The sequence below is a fragment of the Falco rusticolus genome, chromosome 1 (assembly GCF_015220075.1).
Source record: "Falco rusticolus isolate bFalRus1 chromosome 1, bFalRus1.pri, whole genome shotgun sequence".
Taxonomy (NCBI): domain Eukaryota; kingdom Metazoa; phylum Chordata; class Aves; order Falconiformes; family Falconidae; genus Falco; species Falco rusticolus.
In genome coordinates this window covers 20,341,315-20,362,963 of record NC_051187.1, presented here as the reverse complement: position 1 = coordinate 20,362,963, position 21,649 = coordinate 20,341,315, and the positions used below count along the sequence as shown (strand labels likewise).

At 39.4% G+C, this 21,649-nt stretch overlaps 1 protein-coding gene across 1 annotated transcript; it reads right to left on the bottom strand.

The window, feature by feature from the left end:
• Positions 1-1,507: 1,507 nt before the first annotated feature.
• On the bottom strand, positions 1,508-19,673 carry NCBP3 (nuclear cap binding subunit 3). Its single transcript, XM_037374619.1, has 13 exons — positions 19,476-19,673; positions 17,633-17,698; positions 15,873-15,978; positions 14,824-14,949; positions 12,383-12,511; positions 9,994-10,067; positions 8,972-9,080; positions 8,119-8,218; positions 7,684-7,790; positions 6,291-6,576; positions 5,309-5,466; positions 3,974-4,138; positions 1,508-3,466 (listed from the first exon to the last, which is right to left on the bottom strand). The coding sequence occupies exons 1-13, from the start codon at positions 19,626-19,628 to the stop codon at positions 3,231-3,233; spliced, it is 1,815 nt and encodes a 604-aa protein (XP_037230516.1). The 5' UTR covers positions 19,629-19,673; the 3' UTR covers positions 1,508-3,230.
• Between the last annotated feature and the right edge of the window lie 1,976 nt (positions 19,674-21,649).

The following is a 21,649-nucleotide window of genomic DNA, read 5'->3' as shown; positions in this document are numbered from 1 at the left end:
AGACCGTCTCGGCAGGCAGGCGGGCTCAGCCCGGCCCTGGGAAGGCGCCAGGCCCGCACCGGGCCCAGCGCAGCGCTGCTCCGTTAGGGATGTTCCAGCATAGCTCAGGGCCATTTCAGACCGGTTTTCTTGAGAATGGAATAGCTGTTTAAATAAAAGTTTCGTTATTTTCACATTATCAAGTCATCTTGGAGCTGGAAAGGGTTAGGTTTTTTCCACTTTCCTCTCCCCTGTTAAAACATGTGGGCCATCATCTTCAAAATAAATAAAACACAACAAAATCAAAAGCCTTCACTTTCAAGTCTCACCATGGGCACCAAACATCCAGAGCCTGCCTGAGGACAGCTGCAGGCACAGAGCCCATAGCTCCTACGCCGATTTTTTTGCACCGCAAAACAGTCACCTGAACCATTTCCTAAAAAATACACCTGAAAACCACAAAAGCTTGCTGGAAGGAGGACTACTCTGGTCCTACAATCTCTAACAGGAACTAAAAATGTTCACCCAAATCCAGAACCATTTTTCCCTCCAAGGCATGGATGCTCCAGCAAAAGCCAAAGTCACACTCCTGCTTGCAATTTTCAACATAAGTTCATTTGAGTAAAATACATAGGTTACATGCCTCTGCATCAGAACATTAAATTCAGCATCCAACTCCCTTGAAGGCAGTAATATCTGGGAGTTCAGGTAAAGGTCAAGAACACATTAGCTAAGAACAAAACAGCTGACCACGAGGAGAAGGGGACTTAAAGAACATTCTCTATGCAATCTCCCTCTAGGTCAGACAGGCTTCAGTTAACCATGCTGAGAAAAAAAGCGTTCACCAAAGATGCAGTGCTCATTTTTCATTAACAAAACCCAGCAGTTCATGTTCAGGTAATTAAGGAAGACCAAAGCTAGAATTCCTGACACCAGCAAACACTTTTCAAGGCTTCTCTGTACATCATCAAAAAGCAAAACCAGACAAATACTCAATTACATTAGAAAACCACCCTTCTCTATAGGTCCCTTCAACAGTAAACTATTTTTCTTGCGGCTAAGCTACCACGGTCTCGTTAATACACACAGCCCTCCCCCCAAACCATAAGCAGACCTGACTTAACGTGCAGTCATTTGCAAGGCATGCTAATGACTACCTTGAAGACAGACCCGGTGTTAATGGCTCCCCTTCCTCAAACACAAGCCTTTGCCTACATCGCTTTTCCCGACTTCACACATCCATCAGTTCAGATCTTTTCTATCAGTGGAAGCGATTCTCTACTGTCATTCTGCCCTTCAGACCAGTCAGTCTGTCCTTCACCGGGCTCAAATTATGAGTAGTTACATGGAAACACAGCGGTTACCAGCAACATTAACCGTGAAGCACAACCGGTTCCTGAGCCTAAAAATGAGTTCACAACAATGCAGAAGCCTGTCTTCATAGACCAGGTGATGATTCATATCTACCACCTCTTTTCAGGAAAAGAAAAGGTTATAACTGATTCAAAGCAGTAATACAACACAAAGGTTTGCTGGCAAAAAGACACCAGTTAAACAAATTTTATCAGGAGCTTGAGAAACAGGTATGGTATGGGTATGATTCTATTTGAAGGCTTTGAAAGATATATTAATGAAAGCACACGTTAAAATGAATTATTACAGTGATCAGACATTGCAGTCATTTACTCTCAACAGTACTTTATGAGACATATTTATATATTCAATAATTAAATATAAAATCAAGGATGAGTGTCACAAAACACGGGAATAATAAATCTTGAAGCCCAGTCAGTCCCCAGATTACCCTTCTAGTCACTGTACCTTTCATTTTACATGCTCCTATTCTTACACATAATAAAGCAGTAAGAAAAGTTAATTGCAGATTCCTTGCTTTTGTGAAGCTTCAAACCTACTTCAACTTAGTACAAAATTAGGTGGGGGGGGAAAGAGAAAACGTTTGTTAAAAAGCAGAAAGGGGAAGAGATATTCATAGACATTTTGGACTGACAGAACCTAGGAAACAGGGTGCATAGAAATGCAAACAAATTTTCAGACTATCAAAATGTAGCAGACAATGTTTTTGCTACCTGTTCTGTTTACCAGGATGTGATGCGCTAGCATTATTCCTTACTCAGAATTACTGGCAAACAAAATAAATGCCACAGCCAGCAAGAAAAAAATTGCAGTTGCACACTGATCAAACCTTTTTCCTACTTAAAGAGGGTATGCAGGTAAAAAAGCTGAATGTAACAAGGTAACGGTGTCCACATCCACATGTACTATACAGTAAGAACATTCAAAAAATATATTGACATGAGACAGTGATTCTATAGTTTTCCTTTTCTCTTTCAGTTATACATATATAATTAAACAGCACATAGGAAAACACCACTATAGCTTTCACCATGGCCAACGGGAAAATTCTCACAAATATAAAAATGTATGCTTTTAAATTGTTACATTTCTTCAAATAAGAGATGAAAGAAAATGTCTCATCATGTAACAAAAAAAAAAAAAAAAAATCAAACCATTGGGAATTTGCAGTTCTCAAACATACAGCTTTGCAGTCTTGAACATCTCAATCCCTACTACAGCAGAACATAGTATCACCGAAATAAATGAGAATTCCTTGAGAGCAGTGATGCTACTTGGATACTATGTGACATTTCACTGTACTAAAACGTTTAACTTAGATTTACATTCAGTATTTTGGAAGAAGGGAACATGACAGTCCCTTCATGCTTTATCCTTGCTGGCTGCCTACCCAGGAAGCATTATTGTTATTACCTCAAGAGGAAAGGAAAGGTGCTGGTAAGAGCCAGAAGGGCAAGGCAATGTTGTTGATTATGAAATGCCCTGTTCTTTGGATGAACTGTGTAAAATATTTTGTTAAAAGGCTCCATGTTACAAATATTAACAACAAAAAGGTCTTCTTAAAAATACAGAGCATTTCTGCCTCTTCTTTTAAGTTCAAAGCTTGGGGAAAAGTGTTTTGCTATAATTAACTACAGGTTTGCTGTCATAAACATAGAAGACAATGCCCTATGTAACACGGGGCCAATCACAGACTCCAGACAAACGTGATTGCTTTAGGTTTCAAGTGGTATACGTATCTCTGTTTTTGTATAAAAGGAACAGAGACACTTCTGGAACCTTCGCTGCAGAGTCTTTGCCAGTGTCCAGCTTTTTGGGCAAAGGAAAACTTGCCACACTGCGGAGTCATAAGCTTGAGGACCAGAATGTAAAAACAATCATGATTCAGAGTCTGATCCAGAACTGCTTTCTCGGCTGATTTCAATTTGTAGAGATGGTAAATTATCCAATCGACTCTTTTTTTGCCGAGACTGTTCTTTTTCCTTAATAAGAGCACCCCAAACCCGCTGGAGCTCTGAATCATCTTCCTCTGGAGATGCCACAGAGTTTTCAGGTTTATCTGAAGTCTTTTCTTGTGTCTTCGGAGCAGATCCTAATCGGGTCCATAAATTACCTAATCAGATGAAAAACAAAGATTTTACAAAAAAAAGACAGGACTATGAGGAATTCTGGAGGAAGTCTGAGGAACCTAGTCGTAAATTCACTGCATCTCTTTGAACTCCTCGTACGCCTCCCACCTTGATGTTTGGCACAGAACTTAACTTTGAAGCAGCAGCTGAAGTTAAATATGGGAGGCTCAGTGCAGCCTTGTTCACTGTTTTTCCCCCATTTGCAGAGTTTGCTACAAACAGGTCTGAAGTGCCAATTGCATTCATTACGCTTATTTTAGTGCCCTGTTTTGACCACAGTTTTAAAGTAGTCCTCTACTTTTAAGCATATGTACATAAAAATATTGCTCATAAAAACACTGAGCTCAACCTACCTATATGTACTCAGATTTCAAAGCTCTGAACAAACATCTGCTAATTAATCATTAATTTTACATGATCTTCTGCTGAAATTTCTCTTATACTCCAAAATTAAATGAATTGCAGTATTACATTTTCTCCATAAAACTAACCTGATTTCTTCTCTCTGGTATCAGAATAGAGGCCTTTTACATCTTGTTTGGGGATTCCTAACCGGCTGTGTACATCTGATATTGGTTCTCGACGAGGAGCAGAGGTACTACTTGGAGGTTTAATTTCTGGAGAATGTGGTCTTTTTCCCAGTCGTTGCCGCACATCTAGGGATATTTTCAGTGATTAAAATGACAAAAAAGCATGTTGCATTTACTCTAGTTCTGCCAGCTAGTTTTATGCTTGTTGACAATTTGTACAACTTGAAACTAGACTGTTTTTATTTTTTTCTGTAGTCTTCTCATTTAAGTCTTTCATACTTAGATTTCAGTCCTGGCAATGTCTGCAATACAATTTATGCAGGTATTTTTTTTTTTTGGCAATAAATTTGACATTTAATGTTTTCATGTTGCACTCTGTCCAAAAGATCAGCAAAGTCAGTTATCCTATTGCTTGCTGCATTTCTGTTTTAGCAGCACAGCATGTTATGCATCCAGCATGAGTTAAGACTATATGAAAACTGGTTTATCTTCAATGAATCTTTTCAGATAATAGATACCTGGCTTTAGAATTCTAATGTTTCCTTTTATTTTGCAGCATAAAACGAAAACTACAATATAAGAATCCTAAATATATTGATACTTTACCCATGATGTCAATCTTACATTCTGAAGTTTGTCTGGTTTAGTAGAAGCCCCTAGTCTTAAAGAGGGTTCAAACAAAAATGCGAAGGGCGTTAGGTGTCAACTTGTCAGAGCCCCAAAATACACTAACGTGAGTTCTACATTACATTGATACAAGAGAGTATCTTTCGCTTATTAGTCAGATAATCCTCTGGATACTACATATGGCAGAAGTAGCTGAAATTACACATACCCAAGTCAAAAAAGCAATAGTCAATTAAGTCCAGAAATAAACCTGCCAATTGAAAAAACCATCCATATTCATGTAACACATGCTCTTTCATAGAACTAGCTAGTGTTTCACATTTGATTTTGTACATGAGCCTCCCCATGTGCCATGTTTCTCAGAGTTGCACAGAATCTCTGCCTCAAGGAGTAAACAAATCAAAAAGGACAAAGTGGAGGGAAACAGACACAGGCAAAGAAAATGGATGAATATAAACATCACTCTTTCACTCAAAAGTACTTCATTTTTCCCCAAAGCAATCCCCAACTCAGTCTCTCAATGAGGAAAAATTAAATGCATGAATGCAGAAACTGCTGCTGAAGAGAATTCTCTCAGGTTTGTTAGTTGCAGTGGAGCACAGATGTGAAATGAACACAACCATTTTAATGAGTCAGTCACAATTCTGCACAATGTAAGTTTAAAATTACCTGATTTTACAGTGCTGTTTGGCTGACGTGGCGCACTGTTATTCTGACGTTTTTCTTCTAACAGTAGTCTTACATCTGCAACTTTCTCTGATGATCCTTTACTGCCAATCCGATTTTTGATGTTACTGGTTGCTATGCTATCTGCTCGCATAGAATTTCTAAAAATAATTAAAATAGATTTAATGTCCCTTAAATAAAATAAAAACTAGTACAGTTCTTAAATCTTCTTGTATGCAAAATTACACCATACAAAACAGTAGTATCAGGATTTCTCTACTGAGAAACAGAGGTAAGAACATTCCTTAGGAGAGCACGTGTTCCAGTCAGAATCCTAAGTTTAGCAATAATCGCATGAACACCTTGGTATCCATTTCAAGGCAGGTATCGAGTTTGTCTCCTTAAGGCTGTGCCTCCAGGTCAAAATTCAGTTTTGAGGTTGCTTATCTGCTCTGTTAAAGGACTTGACATTATAATGAAGTATAATTATACTACTGAAGGGATTCATGTTAAAAGTTATTTTAATAATCTACAATACATGTGATTTTGGTTAATACGCCCATAATGAACATCAGTTCCTTTTTATCATCAACACTTCAGAGTTAATCTTCTTTCTGAGAAAAGAGGAAGGGGTGAAGGGAAAAGAGAAAAAGGAGTTATTTCTCCCTGGCCTAGCAATGAAATGCAAAAAGTTAATTGCACTGGCTTGCACAAATTTCTATTGATTCCACTTTAAGCTTCATTATTATCAATAAGCACGGTTACAGAAATCTGCAAAGAAAGGTATTATTTTTTAAAAGTTAATTATAATTAAAAGCCTGTATCACTATTTTCTGTATTTCTTTTTAAAATATCTACTACAAAATTATGTTAAGGTTTGAAAAAGTAGCTTCAGTAGTTTGTCTTTAAGCTCCGACAGCTTTGTCACTAATTAAAATTTAGAATGCTTTTTCACTGATACTTCTAAAGAATAAGAAAATTTTACCTAATATTTTTCAGTTGTGATTCTACCTCATCTGCATACATGGTCATTTTCATGCTCTTTTTGGGAGAGGGTGTTGATATCATTTTCAGTTCGAGATCATAGTCCATTTCATCGGAATCAGATGCACTAGCACTCGATCGTCTTGCTGCACTGCGGTCTCGGGACTGTTTGAAAGCTTGCAGTTCATCACGGTACTCTACCACAACTCTGTCATCTTCATCCATATCCTGATCCTCCTCCTCCTCTTCTTCCTCCTCAATAGGCTCTTCAGGAACATTTACTAAGCCTGTGGCAAAACAAATTGATTCTAATAAACTGAATTTTATCACTCATGTAAGGTACTTTAAAACCAAAACCAAGGAAAAAACAAAACCTGCTCTAATTAATGATCCACTACAAATGAGTCTTTGTAGTTCTCCACGGCTAAAGAGAGAGAACATTTTGCAAAGTATTCCAAGGGGAATCCACACTACAGAATAGCCTAAGAGGAAGAAAATCACCACAGAACAAAAAAAAGGCCACAGTGTTCACATCTCAAAAGCCTGCTCAAGCATAAAGCTGGACTGAATATTTAAATAAAACTGCCTTTTGCAGTAGTGCAGTTCATACTTCCTGAACAGTTCCTACGATCTTGCAGAGTTTAATGTGACAACTGCAGGCTCTGTGATAATCCTTTTAAATCCTGTAAGAAGAAATGCCATAAAGAACACATGTATCATTTGGATGAATTTATCACATATACTGATTTAAATATAAATCAACAACTTAAAAATTTAAGTTGTTTGTAATGTTTTAAATTAAATCCGCAGTGTGCAAGCATCTTTTCAGAAAACACATTATCAACATGCAAAATCTTCCATGAGATTTGATACATTGATGGCTGTATTTTCAACAGGCCATTCATATGAAACTTTGACATATTTGTCTCACATCAAGGATCTTTACACCAATTATTCTTTTAATGCACGCCCCCTACCTTAGGGAGTAGATGAAGATATTCAAGTCTAATTAATACAATTTCGTAATCTTTATTGTTCTACATCTAGCACTTGCTTTTTCATAGACTGGAAGAATTGACATAGCAAGTAAGACAAATGGCCAAGAAGTTTGAAGAAGTTATCTCTTCTTTTTGCCCTTGATGCTGTAAGTCCCCATGTCCTACATTTGTAAAAGAAAAATTGAAAATAGCAGCTATTTTGGTAAGCTAATGACCAGCATGAAGTTTCTCCCTCAGTTGTTCCTGCAAACTCTTAAAACGTGATTAAGATCTATTTTTAGAAGTACACTTCACTTTCACACAGGGGATTAGATGGGCCATTGTTTAAGGCCCTTTCCAGCCCTTCGTTCCCCAGCTGTGTTCTTACAGGGTCAACGACATATTGGCATCAATTACCTGAATGACGATGTTTATAAGGAGGAGTCAAGCCAACATCATCCCCAATAAGTGTCCTTTTCTTTATCACATCCCGATGGATTCGACGTGAATGGTATCTGCGTTTCCTGAAACATCACAAAAAGAACGACATTCCTGTCACAGAAAATGCATAATGAATGAGCCATATTCAGTCCCAGATTAAGCATATGCAATTATCGCTTACTCTCATGGCAGAAGACATAAATCTCCGTCAAGAGATCTGTTCTGAATGTTTTGAATACAAACATTATTTTCATGAGACAATACTTCCCTTGCAAATCCATAGTCACATTGCAAAAACATTATTTACACATAAGAAGCATCTACATAAACTGAATAGAAAGAAAATTCACAAATTTTAGACTACCTTGTCCAATCAACTGCAATGTTCCAATTCCTCTATCCAGTACTCACCAAGAATTGCTAAGAATCCCTTTCATGCCTCCATAATTTGGATTGCCATATTTCATGTAATACTGGCTTCGCCTCGCTGCTCCCAGCTCTTTTTTGTCATCTGAAAAAACATAAAGCATTCCCCTCTTAGAATGTATCTTACAACACTAGCATAAAAACAAATAATCATCCAGTCAAAGACACAGAGTGAAAGTAAGACCGAGTATGTCTTACGGATCAGCAGTACTTCAGCCTTCTTCATGAAGGATACAATTTTGCTGACACCTCTGAAATTCCTCCTACCACCACAGTTTTATTTGTGTCTAGAAACTTCATTCTAGGGAGACTGAGTTCCTACATATCAGCTGAACAGAGCATTATACCCCACTGCAACTGCTAGAGGCTACTTACCTTATTCATGACCTTTTTTTCTTTATGGGTATGTCAGCTCCCACATGGTCTAGACATTACACAGATCTTCATTTTACTCATAAATATCATGTAATATCTCAACTGTATTTAGCGGTAATTTCCACGATTACCTCACCTGCATCTCAAATTATTTTCTTATTTATAAAATGTGAAATTTACCTCTGTGAAGAAGGGCATCATAAAACCTATTCTATGGTATTGTGAAGAATGCCCTGAGACCAAGATAAAATTTTTAATATACAACAATTTTCATACAACTTGAATTTAATTCACACATTAAATGTGGATATATTGCATAACCTTAATACCTAACTATTAGCAAAAAAACTAACAATTTTGCAAATGAAAATCAGGTACTTCAAGTCATGAATTAGTCAACAAATAAAACTACAACAAGCAGCAAATTCATTATTAACAACAGCTTGTTAAGCTGTTCATTTACCTTTAGTAGCAAATCTCATGAATAGCTTGTTTCCTTTAGCCAGTTTATTGGCAGGGCGAAGATCATTACGCAGGAGAGAATCCTCTTCTACCTGGGAGAGGGCATCCAACTTTGGGGGGCAAAAAAGGTATTCTGGACTCAAAAATAAATTACTGTTGAACAAAAATTGATTGCTTACAGAGAAGCAATCAACTGATTATTAAAGAAAGTTACTTTTCAAATTATGTTCAAATGAACTCTGTTTTTTTTCTTGACAAACTAACATGAATTTTTAAAGTATCTTGCCCTGAAGATTTGAAGTATTTCCTTCTCTTCCTTCATAACATTGTATCAGATTATTAAATCCAGGCATTTTCAGATGACACTGTACTATTAACTGAAATGCAGAAAATAAATAGCACAATTTGGACACCAAAAATTTTGATTTGTTTGCTTGTTTTGTATCTAAATGGTTTTACTAACAAGTTCTTATGCCCTCAACACAATGACTAAAATGCTTTTTCATTTATATCTGCTTTATAGAAACTCAATTCAGACTTCCATGATGTACGAGTGTTCACTGAGCCACTCAAAGAAAATGCTAATCACACCTATTATATATTCAGCCAGTGAAGATTAAATTACTTACAAAACATCAATGTGTATGCTGATTCCCACACATATTTATGGAAAGCCTAAATCCTATTTGTCTCTTTAAGCACTGCCTTCACTGCTGAAAGGCAGTTGCCTTCCATTATTGTTCTTTCATTGCCTCCTCTCAGCAGAAAGGAGCAGCCAGCCTAGCATTTACGTGCTGGATGCCCTATCTATTCTTCAAAATCTACTTTTACAAAACACTCTTCCATAGCTCTTCTACACCCACAGCATACCTGCAGTTCCTGTCATTTCCCCATCTAATTTACTTTGATAATTACATTGTGAATTGCAAATATACATGGTTAAAACTATAATGTTATGAAGACTTTACACAAGTCAGAACAAAAATTCCATAATAGTGTTTTTCCCTTTCCTTCTGTACTGACCTCAACATCACTTGGATTGTCATCCTCAACCTCGCCTTCTTCTGTCTCATCATCAGAACTTTCTTCCTGTTTTTCTAAAAAGGAAAATAATTGGGGAAAAAAAAAAAAACCCAAAACTCCATTTTAGTGTGTCAGACACATTTGATTATTATCGCCTACATTCTCTGAAATCAAGCTGAAGGTGTTATCCTTTCTTCTGTGCAGCCTAGAGAATAATCAAAACAGTAAATGTCTACAGGGATTTGAAGCACACATAAGCACAGCATAATATTAACTAGGCAGTCCCTGTGCAGATAACCGCCTGCAGCAGCACACATTGATTATTAATGTCTTTGAAAGCAAATGAAATTGCACTGCATTTCAGGGTATGACAGATATCAGCAAGACCAAGACTGTAAAAGGCATATAAAAGCCCATTTCCTCCAGTCTCCCTTTAAAAAGCTGCAAGTACCTACAAGTTTCCAATACTAACAGTGTAAACCAGGTTATTATTCAAAAGTTTAGAAGTTCCTGAGAGAGAGCAGGAGGAAAAATAAAAACTTCAGTTACTTAATTTTGAGTGAAATAATAGCAGAAGAGTGCATGCTTCCAGAACTACTAAAATTGTGAGATGCTTGCATAGATTTTTTGGGGTTCTTTTTAGCTCAGAGTAAGCAAATAGATATTGGAATTTTTTTTTTCCCCAAACAGTCCTCAGGAAAAAAAAAAAAAGGAAATTAAAAAGAGGTAGGGAATATGGACAGCCATCAACATATACCAATATCATGCAAAGATCTCAAAATACTTCATCAACCTAAGACTAAAAAAAGACCTCTTTATATTTCAGAGTACCTTATCTTAATCTCATTCAACAACAGACTTGAAAATTTAAAATACAGAACAGCAGCTGTTCAAAAGATCCTGAAAACATACTCAAGTTCAAAGAGAAAAGCACAATTAACCAAACTGAAACCAAAGAGAGAATTTAGGTAAACAAATTCGACAAATTCAAACCTGAATAATGAAGTTCCATTAGGGACAGAATTAAGCACTTTTTCCCCCCAAATAATAAACTTATAGTAAAATGTTAAATTTAGCATATTTATATAGAGAAGTCTCTTGCTTCTCTAAATGTCTGAATAGCCCTCAAATTCCTATCTAAAAAAGGAATGCAACTGAGCCAGATTACTCCAGTGTATCTGCAGGCATCTCACACCTTAAGATGTAATTGAACAGTTTGTACTTGTATCCAATATCCCACTTTTCCAGACGAACAGGAGTAATTTACATGACAGTTTTTATTTTGAGATGCGGTGTAATGATAATGTAGTATGTAATTTGTAGCCAACAAGATTAAATACATATATTTATGTTCCATTTAAAGAAGACAGTCACTGATCTCCAAAAACTTAACAAGTCTTACTTGAAGCATTATCAACATTTGCCCAAAAATTAAAGTCACACGGATGGTTGAGGAGCCACTGCATTGTGGAGAAAAGCAACAAGAAAAGGGGATCAGTTAGAAGGATCCACAAGTTTAACAAAGTCCTAAACCCCAAACTTTCTAGAAAGCCTTTTGGTAGCACTGTAAATATCGAATAAAGAGACTGGCTATTAGCATTTTGTTCATATAGCATGTTTACACAAAATCTATGGAAGAGTTAATTAACATACAGTAACTCTTTGCTTTGTACTGTATGGTACAGTACTTGGACCCACGGCAATTTATCACACCAGCCTAACAGGAAAACAGTACTAAGGTAGCAAAAGCCCGACTTTTAACTTACACCCATAAAAGTAAAATAAATTTATGATTAAGGCATTTAGGTACCAGATTTATCTCAAAATGAAGATGTACTTTTGCTGCTTGGCTCTTTCATAACTGACCTTTCAGTCTGCTTCCTTCTTGCAAGTATAATGGCCAGATTTAGAGATGATATACAGTGGTGTGGTGAAGTGATACATTGTCACATCAGTGTGAACCACATACTTAAAGGATGGTGGTGTATCAGGAAAGGAATCAACCATGTTATTTCAAAAATAGGACATTTTCTTACACCTGCTTTTCCCACACTTAGAATCCATCCTTTTACTGCCTTTGTACACACAGAGACTTACTTCTGTGCAACACATACCACTATAAATATCATATCTAAATATGACCCTGCATCTAACATGTTCAGTATCGACTGAATTACTGCTTTTGGTCTAGCTCCAACCCACCTTTTAAGAAGCAGCTTCTTCAAAAGGTTTCCAAGATGAAAGCCTTTTTTAAAGTGGCAGAATACATTTACCTGAAACTATATGATAGAAGCTCCTTCAGTAATTTAGATTATGCAGTACCCAAGCACAAGTTTAAAGTTTCATTGATTTAACTAGATGATGTCTATATATGCATATCTCAATCTACCTTTCTTGGTTTTTTCAGCTGTCTTCTCCTCATTGTTTTCTCTGCTTTTTGTCTTCTCCTGATCAGGCAACGAACTCATATTTATTAGAGCCCGTGTTGCTGTTACTTCATCAAGCCAGACCACGTTACCTATGACATACATAAACACACACAAAAACAAGATGCAGCTTGTGTAATCAAGCAGCCACACACGCTGCCTTACTGGAGGGAAATCACTAACAAAAGTTCAGAAACGCTTTTATATGGTGACATGACAAAAAAAAGGAATCGGATATATCTCTTGCAGGGAGAGTCATATTCTTTAATGCACTTGAAATTCTGAAGGACACAAAACTTTCATCACATTACAAAAAACACACACAACAACTGATTAAAACCAAAATCATTGAAATGCCCAATCATATATATTAGAGAGTGCTTCCCGAGCACAGCAAATTAGGATACTGAATCCAGGTCAGTGTATTTCATGAATGTGTTGGCACACAAATGTGATTAAGGGGGCAGGGTGGGAGAGAGAGGGAAGAAGCCTTGATTTTTTTCCCTTTGGCAATTGAACAGAACCTTGGACTTTACTGCAGAATACTGTTAATCTTTTCCAAAAAGCAGGAAAATAGGGGAAAACAGGAGAGACTGCTCAAGCACTTTGCACTGATTATCATGTACACAGGTTAACAATATGATTCAGTATATATGCCTCGCACATGCCTCAAGTATCAACAGGTGGTACTAAAATAAAACTTATTAGGCCAATAAAACGTGTTTCATAGATGTTGAAATTGAAAGAGATAAAACTGCTTAGAAACAGGTTTTGAACAAAAGCTTTCTGCATGGATGCATTCAGTTCAAATAAAACAACAAATCTCATTTACTGCTCTGCTGTTAAGCAGACTGTATTCAGATATCAAGAAAACTAGTGTAAGAGATCCTCTCTTAAATTACTTGAATAGATAACTTTTACACGGGTGAAGAAGAGCCAGACACTAACTTCAATGACTGGCTAATGTTTTTTCATCTACATATGCCTACCTGCTCTTCACATCTCCAAATTTTCAAAGCCTTTATCATTTTATGTTCATGAGTTTGAAAGACAGAACACTGGCTAAGTTCACCTTTGCACTAAGACACCTTGAGATGGAATTCAGTTGGGAATGTTAAAATTTTTGCCATGCTGTGATGCAAATCTATACTGAGAAGACAGTACTTTTTCTCAGTATTTTCACCAAGTGTAGCTGGCACGCTAACTCAGATACAGCATGAAAATCAATCACTAAAAGAGTTGTGCTTTAACTATAACTGGCTAAAGTATTGTTACGACTCTGTTTTTGCACTCTAAGTGCACTCTGTTTCCATGCTAAATTTACTATGTAACTTTAGGTAAAAGGATAATCAGACAATCTTAGAAATGCACCCTCATAGAGTTAAGCTGTGCACTTCCTAGCTTATGCATCACCACAGGTTCACCTAGCAGCTCTTCACTGCATTTGTCTACCCAGGGTTCAATTTTTTTTGTCAGCTTGTGGCAGCCTATCGAGCCATCATACACAGTGACTTCAGGGTTACCAACATTCTGTAGCATACTGTTTCTTTTGTCTTGCATGGAACATAATTCCTTCAGGGTCATTCCAGGGAACCACCCTACTAATTCTCAGGTTGTAGCCATGCTCATCAATAAACCAGTTTCCAGCAATCCCAATCTAATCCAAAAACCTGCGCTGGCTCCTGCTTCTTTTCATATTATTTCAGTTACAGGGTTTCTAGCCGCATGACAATCTCAAAGCCTTCCAGGTCCATGATCCAACACCCAGCTGTGGCAAATAGCGCTCACAGAGTCTTCACTGCCACTGAAGAAAGCATGGCTGGCAACAACGTTGTATCATTCTGGCAATCTCACTGCATGCTTACTCCCTGAAACAGCCCTTGCAATGTGAATTTACATTACTTTTCTAATCTATGTAAATCACATTCAGCTGCTACCTTCTTCCACCCACTAATTTCTCCTTGAGAATGCACTAAACAAATACAGCAACAAGTCTGCTCCTTCACAGCACAAAACCATACCAACCTGCCTAACCGCACACAGCTCAATAACCTTCTCTCCGAGTAGATCACCTTTTTTGACACTCACAAACAACGATACTACTTATATAAAGATGTAAGCAGCACAAACAGACTTTTTTTTCTTTTTCACTTAAGTCACCTCTAAGTTATTCTATGCTACCTCCTTCCAATAACAAATACTCAACCAGACAGTGGGTTTGATTCTTATGACATTATTAATTCTTTCCTTTTAAATCTCTTTTGACTAAGGGAAACTGAGACAGACAAAGATCACTGACTTTGAAAGCCACTAAGACATCTGAAGTACAGCTATGACTGATAGCTAAAAAAAAATAAAATAAAAAGAGAGAGTAAAAATTACGGACAAAAGACTATTTACTTACACGATGTATCATCTAACCACTCAATATGAGCAGGAGGATACTCTTTGAAGTACGCAAAGATGTCCTGTGTACTCATCTCATCCACTCCACAAATGTAAATTGTGTCCAGTCTCACTTTAGGAATTGCTACGAAGAAGAAGAGATACAAAACTGGTACTTATTTCTATTGAACAAGCTTTTACATTGGTAACATACAGGTTTATAAACCAAACATTTAAAATAAACTAAAGGGAAGCTAATTAAAGCAAAGCATGATGTACACCATTCTAAACACCGTAACTTGAATTATTCTTCCACAATGCAAAACTTCAATAAATCGAGAAGAGAGGTAACATTACAAGCATTGGTAGATGCAGGTACAGCATAGCTATCAAACTCCCTTAAAAACACTTGTTTTTTAACTGCTGCCAAAGTGTTACCCTTGAGTACTGAAGAGCCAGAATACTAATGACCCAGGCATGTGTACAAAACACTTTCACTTTTATCATCTGATGGAGAGCTGTTATAGGCCATGGCTTATCCAAGCTGCCAGTTGGAAAAAGTGCCTTGAGAACTAAATGGATGCCAAAGGAGCCAAGCTGTTGTGCACATGTCTCCCGGCTGATCTGCTTATACTCTAACACACCCAGCTTGCTGTCTAAGAGCATGTATGCAATCAGTCCAGTTTCATTGTGCATACAGCGCAGAATCTGACCTCGCTGTGCATGGGACACAGAGTCCTCCGCCTATACACAGTGCTCAAGGTCTGTTTTTTTTCAAAGAATTTAAAGGGTCTTAAAGCAGCACTGATCCAGAAAAGGAGGCCTGGTAAATAAGGGGAAAAAAAAAAAAAAAAGTAAAATAAGGAGTGAACTGGTAACTGTCAAGTAATTTAAAAAATAATTACATTGAATCAAAAAGGTGAAAAAAACCCAAAGTGATTTCTTTTGACAACGATATGGCAAAAATCTCTGGGGATGCAGGAAACACTATAGGATAAATCAAATAAAGGAACTGTGAGGAACTAAACAAAAGTAACTTTTCTTCTTGACTGTTGGACACATTTGTACCTTTCTTCATCATGTCCCGATCCAGCGCCACATTCCTTTGGGCAAGATTCACTTCAGCTCGAAAATGAAAGCGTTTTGCTCTTTGTTCCTTTTTCTCAATTGCTTCCTGCAAAACGCGAAACAATGCACTCAAAACAGGAATCACAGCAGCATTCCCAGTAAGTTGCACTGAAGGACCAGATATTTAAAATAAAATCTACCAGACAGCAACAATCTGTATTAATAACTCTATTAATTCTAAAGAGACCCGTAAGTTTCAGAATGTAGAAATAATGCACCAAAACATTTCTGTGCCACATAATAGTTCTAATGTAGGTTCAGCAACATAATGGGAATCAAGATGTGTGGAAAACAAGGTGTCTCAGACAATGCTCAGACTCCATGATGGAACAGTAACATTTTTCTTTTCCTTCCTAATAAGCGTACAGAGGCTGTGCTCAAAACAAAGCTCTCTTAAAGCAAGCATTTCCACCACATGGATAATTCATCTCTGAAGACTACAGAGTTTTTTCCCTGTCTGTTTTTTAAATATATAAAAAAATTTAAACTTGTCTCTCTGAACATTAATTTAACAACGCTAGCTAGAGTGCTGACTGTGGAGATCTTATTTAGACTGGCCAATTCAGGCTGCTTTTGAACAGCTCATGAGCAACAGCTTACGTGGATCTTGTGCAATTTTTGAAACTGACTAAGCAGCTCCTTATTCCAGAGAATTTATTAGGAAGTATTATAGATTTTTGGACCTTAATAACCAAAGCCAAATTTGGAACAGAAACTGCGATTAAGCAAAACCTGCCACCAACGACTTCCAAATAAACATGGGCTTTTTACTAGTTTTTAAAGATTGCCAAAACATCTTTGGCCACGTCTTAAAAGTTTTTCAGAGTTGCATCATTAAAGAACGTAACAAAAGATAACAGCTTTCCCCTAACCAGGGGAACTTTGAATTCTTTACTGAATTACAAAACACACAAGCTAGATGTTCAAGCCAAAAAGCTGATTTTCACTCTTCATCTGGAACCCTTTTTGTACTTTTTGATAAGCACAATCTTCTGAGCTTCACTAATACAAAACAGGAACACATGATTTATCAGCACATTGTTGCATGGGGATTCATCTGTTAGAACATGTAAAATTGTGTCAGTCCTATGAAGTACATGATTAAATGCTGTTTCCCCAGCACCAAATGCTAAATATAGCGGTCAACTGTACAATATGAAACAGCAAATTCAGTATTAGATGTACAGAGATGAGCTGTAGGATTAAGTTCCTGAAGTTCCACAGAATTATGTAACTTTAAGTTATTTAAATGCAACAGCTGTTCACATTCTTCAAACTATGTCTTAAACAATAAGATGCCTTTGGAAGATACAAGGCAATGAAACCAGATTTTCCTGCCAAGCACTTGTTCTTCCTTCTGTCACTCACCTAAGAGGAAAACCCACAGCTGGCTTGTCTCAGAGGGCTTTGTTTTTGCAACGTCAAGTGGCACAAAGGCAATTTCTATAGAAACATTTCCAGGTTTTGGCACGCAAATTTTTGTAACTTAAAAATGCTAATTCTCACAGTTTACGAGAGAGATCATGTCCTGATGCAGGCCACAACCAACAAAAGGAAAATTCCCTAGCGGTTGAAAAATGCCAACTATATGAATATGACACTAAGCTTTTGTGTACGTTGGGGAAAACATAAATGAAATGGTTCCTCCTTTCTGGTAGCAATAATTAGAATATGCTGAAGAATCATAGCACAAAAATTACCTTGGAGGTTACGTCTATTCCAGTAATGAAACTTCCAGCTTTGTTTTCGTATCTCCTACTAGTGTCCTGAAACAAAGCAAAATGATGATGAAAACTCAATGAACAGCAGAAGCAACGCAACTGCTATGCTGGAAAAAAACCTGGCCATTTCTCTAAGAAACACATCCTCTTTCCCTTGATCCTTACTCCAAGCTACATCCCTAGACAGACAGGTAAACAAGCAATAACTCTCACTGGTATCAGCTAAGGTAAAAGCATATGAACTGAACCAAATTTCCTTATAAGGATTCTTTCCTTTGGAAAAATGTAGTTTCTGTGCCTGCCACTGCTAAGGTTTTTACTTACTCTCTCAGCCATACAGGGGAAGTCACCAAACACCTTTCCTAACCAGAACTTCCACAATTTTGGTTTCAGGTATAATTTCCTTGTAAAACACGCACAGATTTAACAGTGATACCTGACTCCTGAAGTGCCAATATGAAGCTTCACATCTGTAAAGTCTGAACACTGAGCCACACCCACAATTACACAAGTAACTTTTCCTTCCTATCATTATTTCAAACCTAACTTCCAAATACCAGAAAGATGAAACTACTGTTTTGGTATGACCCTACTGATAAAGGGTAAAAGTAGAGAACAAAGTGAGAAAAAAATGATGAGACTCATTTCCATCAATCAGGACACCCGACTTCACATGACAGCATTAAACCACACAGACCCTGGACAAATGACCCAATTCTGTCCCCTCCATTGTTTGCATATGTAAAAATGGCACCTCTTCACTCTGGCACCCTCAGGACCATCAGCTGGCAGAAGTTTGGAGCTGGAAGAACACATCTTGCTTTCTTTAGGAGTAAACGTGTTCTTTACACTTCTGCTGCTATAATTATTTTGGCTAAAGGACTTTTTTTCAGAAAGTAGGCCAGTCAGTTCAGAAATACCAAAGTACACGCAATCTTAACTACTTTTCTTAGTAACAGCATACAAGTTTGTCTAAAGCTGCCAAATGTTTACAGTTACTAAAAAGAAAAGCAAAATAAACATTAAAGTTAAAAACTCCCACTAAGGCTGACTTACGGAGCACAAAGAAGTACAGTAGGGTGCTGTCTCATAGGCCATGCACTTGGTAGAAGCTCAAGCATACTGGTGGATCAGCTAATTAGAGATTAGTTTCTGAAGTAATTTCCACACAAGTTTTGTGAGCAAAAGACTACTTAGGAGTTTAAAAGAACTCTGACCCACTTTTAGGTATTAAATCCTAATCTTACTAGAATTTGTACAAGAACAGGAACAATTAGCAAACATGAAAAAGGGGAAGGGGGGTTACGATGAGAAGGGAATCCCTCAAAACCCACTCATCAGCACCCACATTCCCAGTGCCTCCCACTCAGTCCTCCCAGGGCCACCCCCCCGCTCCCCACCCTAAGTGCTCCCCATGTTCTTGCATCAAGCACTCCTTTCACACTCTCCCACCCACAGCTTTTCTCTACAGTCTGCCACTACACCCCAAATCCTGCTCTCCACTACAGCCCAAATCCTGCTCTCCACCATCCCCTTCATTCCCTTCCTTCCCAAGCACATCCCGGCCGCTTCCCTTTACTTGCCCCCACACCCTCCTTATCCCCCAAGTCCCCTCATGCCCCCAATCTTCAGCCCATCACCTTCCCGCACGCACCCCCCACCCCACGTCACCCCTTTTCCCACGAATGTAACCCCACATGACCTTACCGAGCCCCGCAGACCCCCACCCCGCCACACTCGTCGCCCTCACGGACGCTGCGCCCGCTTAGGGGCCAGTCCCTCCCCGTGTCCCCTGCCCGTGACCACACCTCACGCCCCTCACCGGAATGAGCTCCCGGAGCGAGCGCCTCACAGGGATGGTCTCCAGCTCGCCCTCTTCCACTTCCATAGGCTCAGGCTCCGGGCCGCGAGGCTCAGCCGTTGTCGCCGTTGCCTCCGCCTTCACCGAGATCCGCAGGCCCCGCACGGCCGCCATGGCTCCGCCAGGCCCGCCCTCCGCCCGACCAGCGAGACGGCACCGCCGCGGCACAGAGCGCCGCCGCCCAGAGCCACCACCGAGACGCCAGGGTGGCTAGAGCGCCACCCGAGGCGAGAGCCGGCTGGGGGCCAGCACGCTAAGGCGCCGACCACGGTCATAGAGACACGGGGAGAGAGCGGCGCAACCGCCGGTCCTCCAGTGCTACGGCGAGCGGGGAGGCAGCCCCGCCATCTTCCCCACGCACGGTCGGCCGCGCCGCTCGGCGCCGTGCCACCGGGGTGAGCCCGGACACACGGAACCACCCGCGGGCGGCGGTTGGAAGGCGCAGGCCTTGCCACGGCAGCTCTGCCTCCTGCAGCGATTTTTTTAAAAGCGATCTGAATTCTTAAAATGGTCATTTTTTTCCCCCTTCCCTCCGCGCTGTAGGAAGATCCCGCCGGAATTTTACACCTCTGATAAAATAAGCAGTGTCTGTATCCTATCGGGCTCGGGCTCAGATCTCCTTGTCAGGTGCTGTTTTCCCACCCGAGGGGTTCAGGCTGTCAGGGAGAGAAGCCCTGTCTCCTCCCGCCTAAATAAAGCTGGTTTTATCTGTCCCCATGAGACAAGTTCTTCATTCCTCTAATTATGCTAATCATAATTATCCCACACACACAAGGGACCAGAGCCAGGCACCAGCTGAGGGCCTGCTTCTGCCCTGGCATCATTATTTCCCTGTCTGTGGTGTAATTCCACAACGGACGGGCTCCACAGCCGCACCTCACCAGCAGCGTGAGCTGCCACCCCCGTTCCGTCACACCAGCCAACTTCGTTAAGAATTCCTAATATTTTTCCAGTTGTAGGACCCTTCCACCCTGCTCGGGCTGCTCCATTCCTCAGTTCTGCCTGTTTTTCAAACCAAAACCCTGCAGCCCATCCCCTGCAATATCTCACTTTCCTTCTGAACTGACGTACTTCCTAGCAAAATTCAGTAGCACATTTTGACTTTTTCATGAAGAAATTCTGCAGCTGGCGACATCAGGGCTCCTCCCCTTACACAGAACCCAGCGGGATTAATAGATCTTCTCACTAACCATCACACCCCCCAAGTTTGTTTATTTTTAATGGTCTCTGTGCAGTGCTCCTTATACAACAGCTAACATCACCTGCATTCGCCAGAAGTGCTATATTTGGTGCTGACACCATGTATCCAGCATCTGGCAGGAACCTCTGACACAGGTGACACTTCCCAGCCAGGTGTGAGGGGTTATGGCACAGGCCACGCACACATCGCATGAACATCAGCAGTAAACAGGACACAGACACCTCCTGCGAGCAGCCGATTATGAAATAATTGCAAGAGGAAACACGTTTCTGTGGCAGAAATGCTGTTTCTTCAGGTCACAGGGAAAAGAAACCAACTGATGCACCTTTTCCTCCATTAGTTTTAATTTTATAAAGTAGGATACGGTACCAACATATGCAATCTAGACCAGATTTACAAAGCCCAACCGTTCGAGTAATGATTAGGGCAGGATTAAGTGACACCAGGTTGCCTTGCTGTCATTAGGGAGCAGTCAAAGCCTTCAGTTAACCCAGATGTTTCCTGACTTTGTTTTCACATCCTTGAATGTCGCCTAGGACAGAACGTTGCTACACTACAGCGTTCTCCACTTGGCATAATTTCAAGACTCACTCATTGAATTCAATGAGAAACTTTCTACTGATGGACTGCAGCTTTAGATCAGTTGCCAAAGTTTTAGAGCTCCTTAGGAAAAAAATCATCTCTAGGCCGGCTGGTAAGGACAATAAAATCATGAGAGGAAAAGCAGGCTGTGAGAGAGGGAAACCAGGCCTGGGTGCCAGCGGGGCTTTTACTGCCAGGTAGGTAGACGGAGTATTCTCTTGATATTTTACAACTTCTTTCAGAACCCCGATTTTTTCAGAATTTTTCAGAATTACAAGCCAATTTAGTTTTATGCTTCTGAGACTGTGGCTGAGAGCTTTGTTTTTCTTTCAATTTATCTCAGGCTGCAATC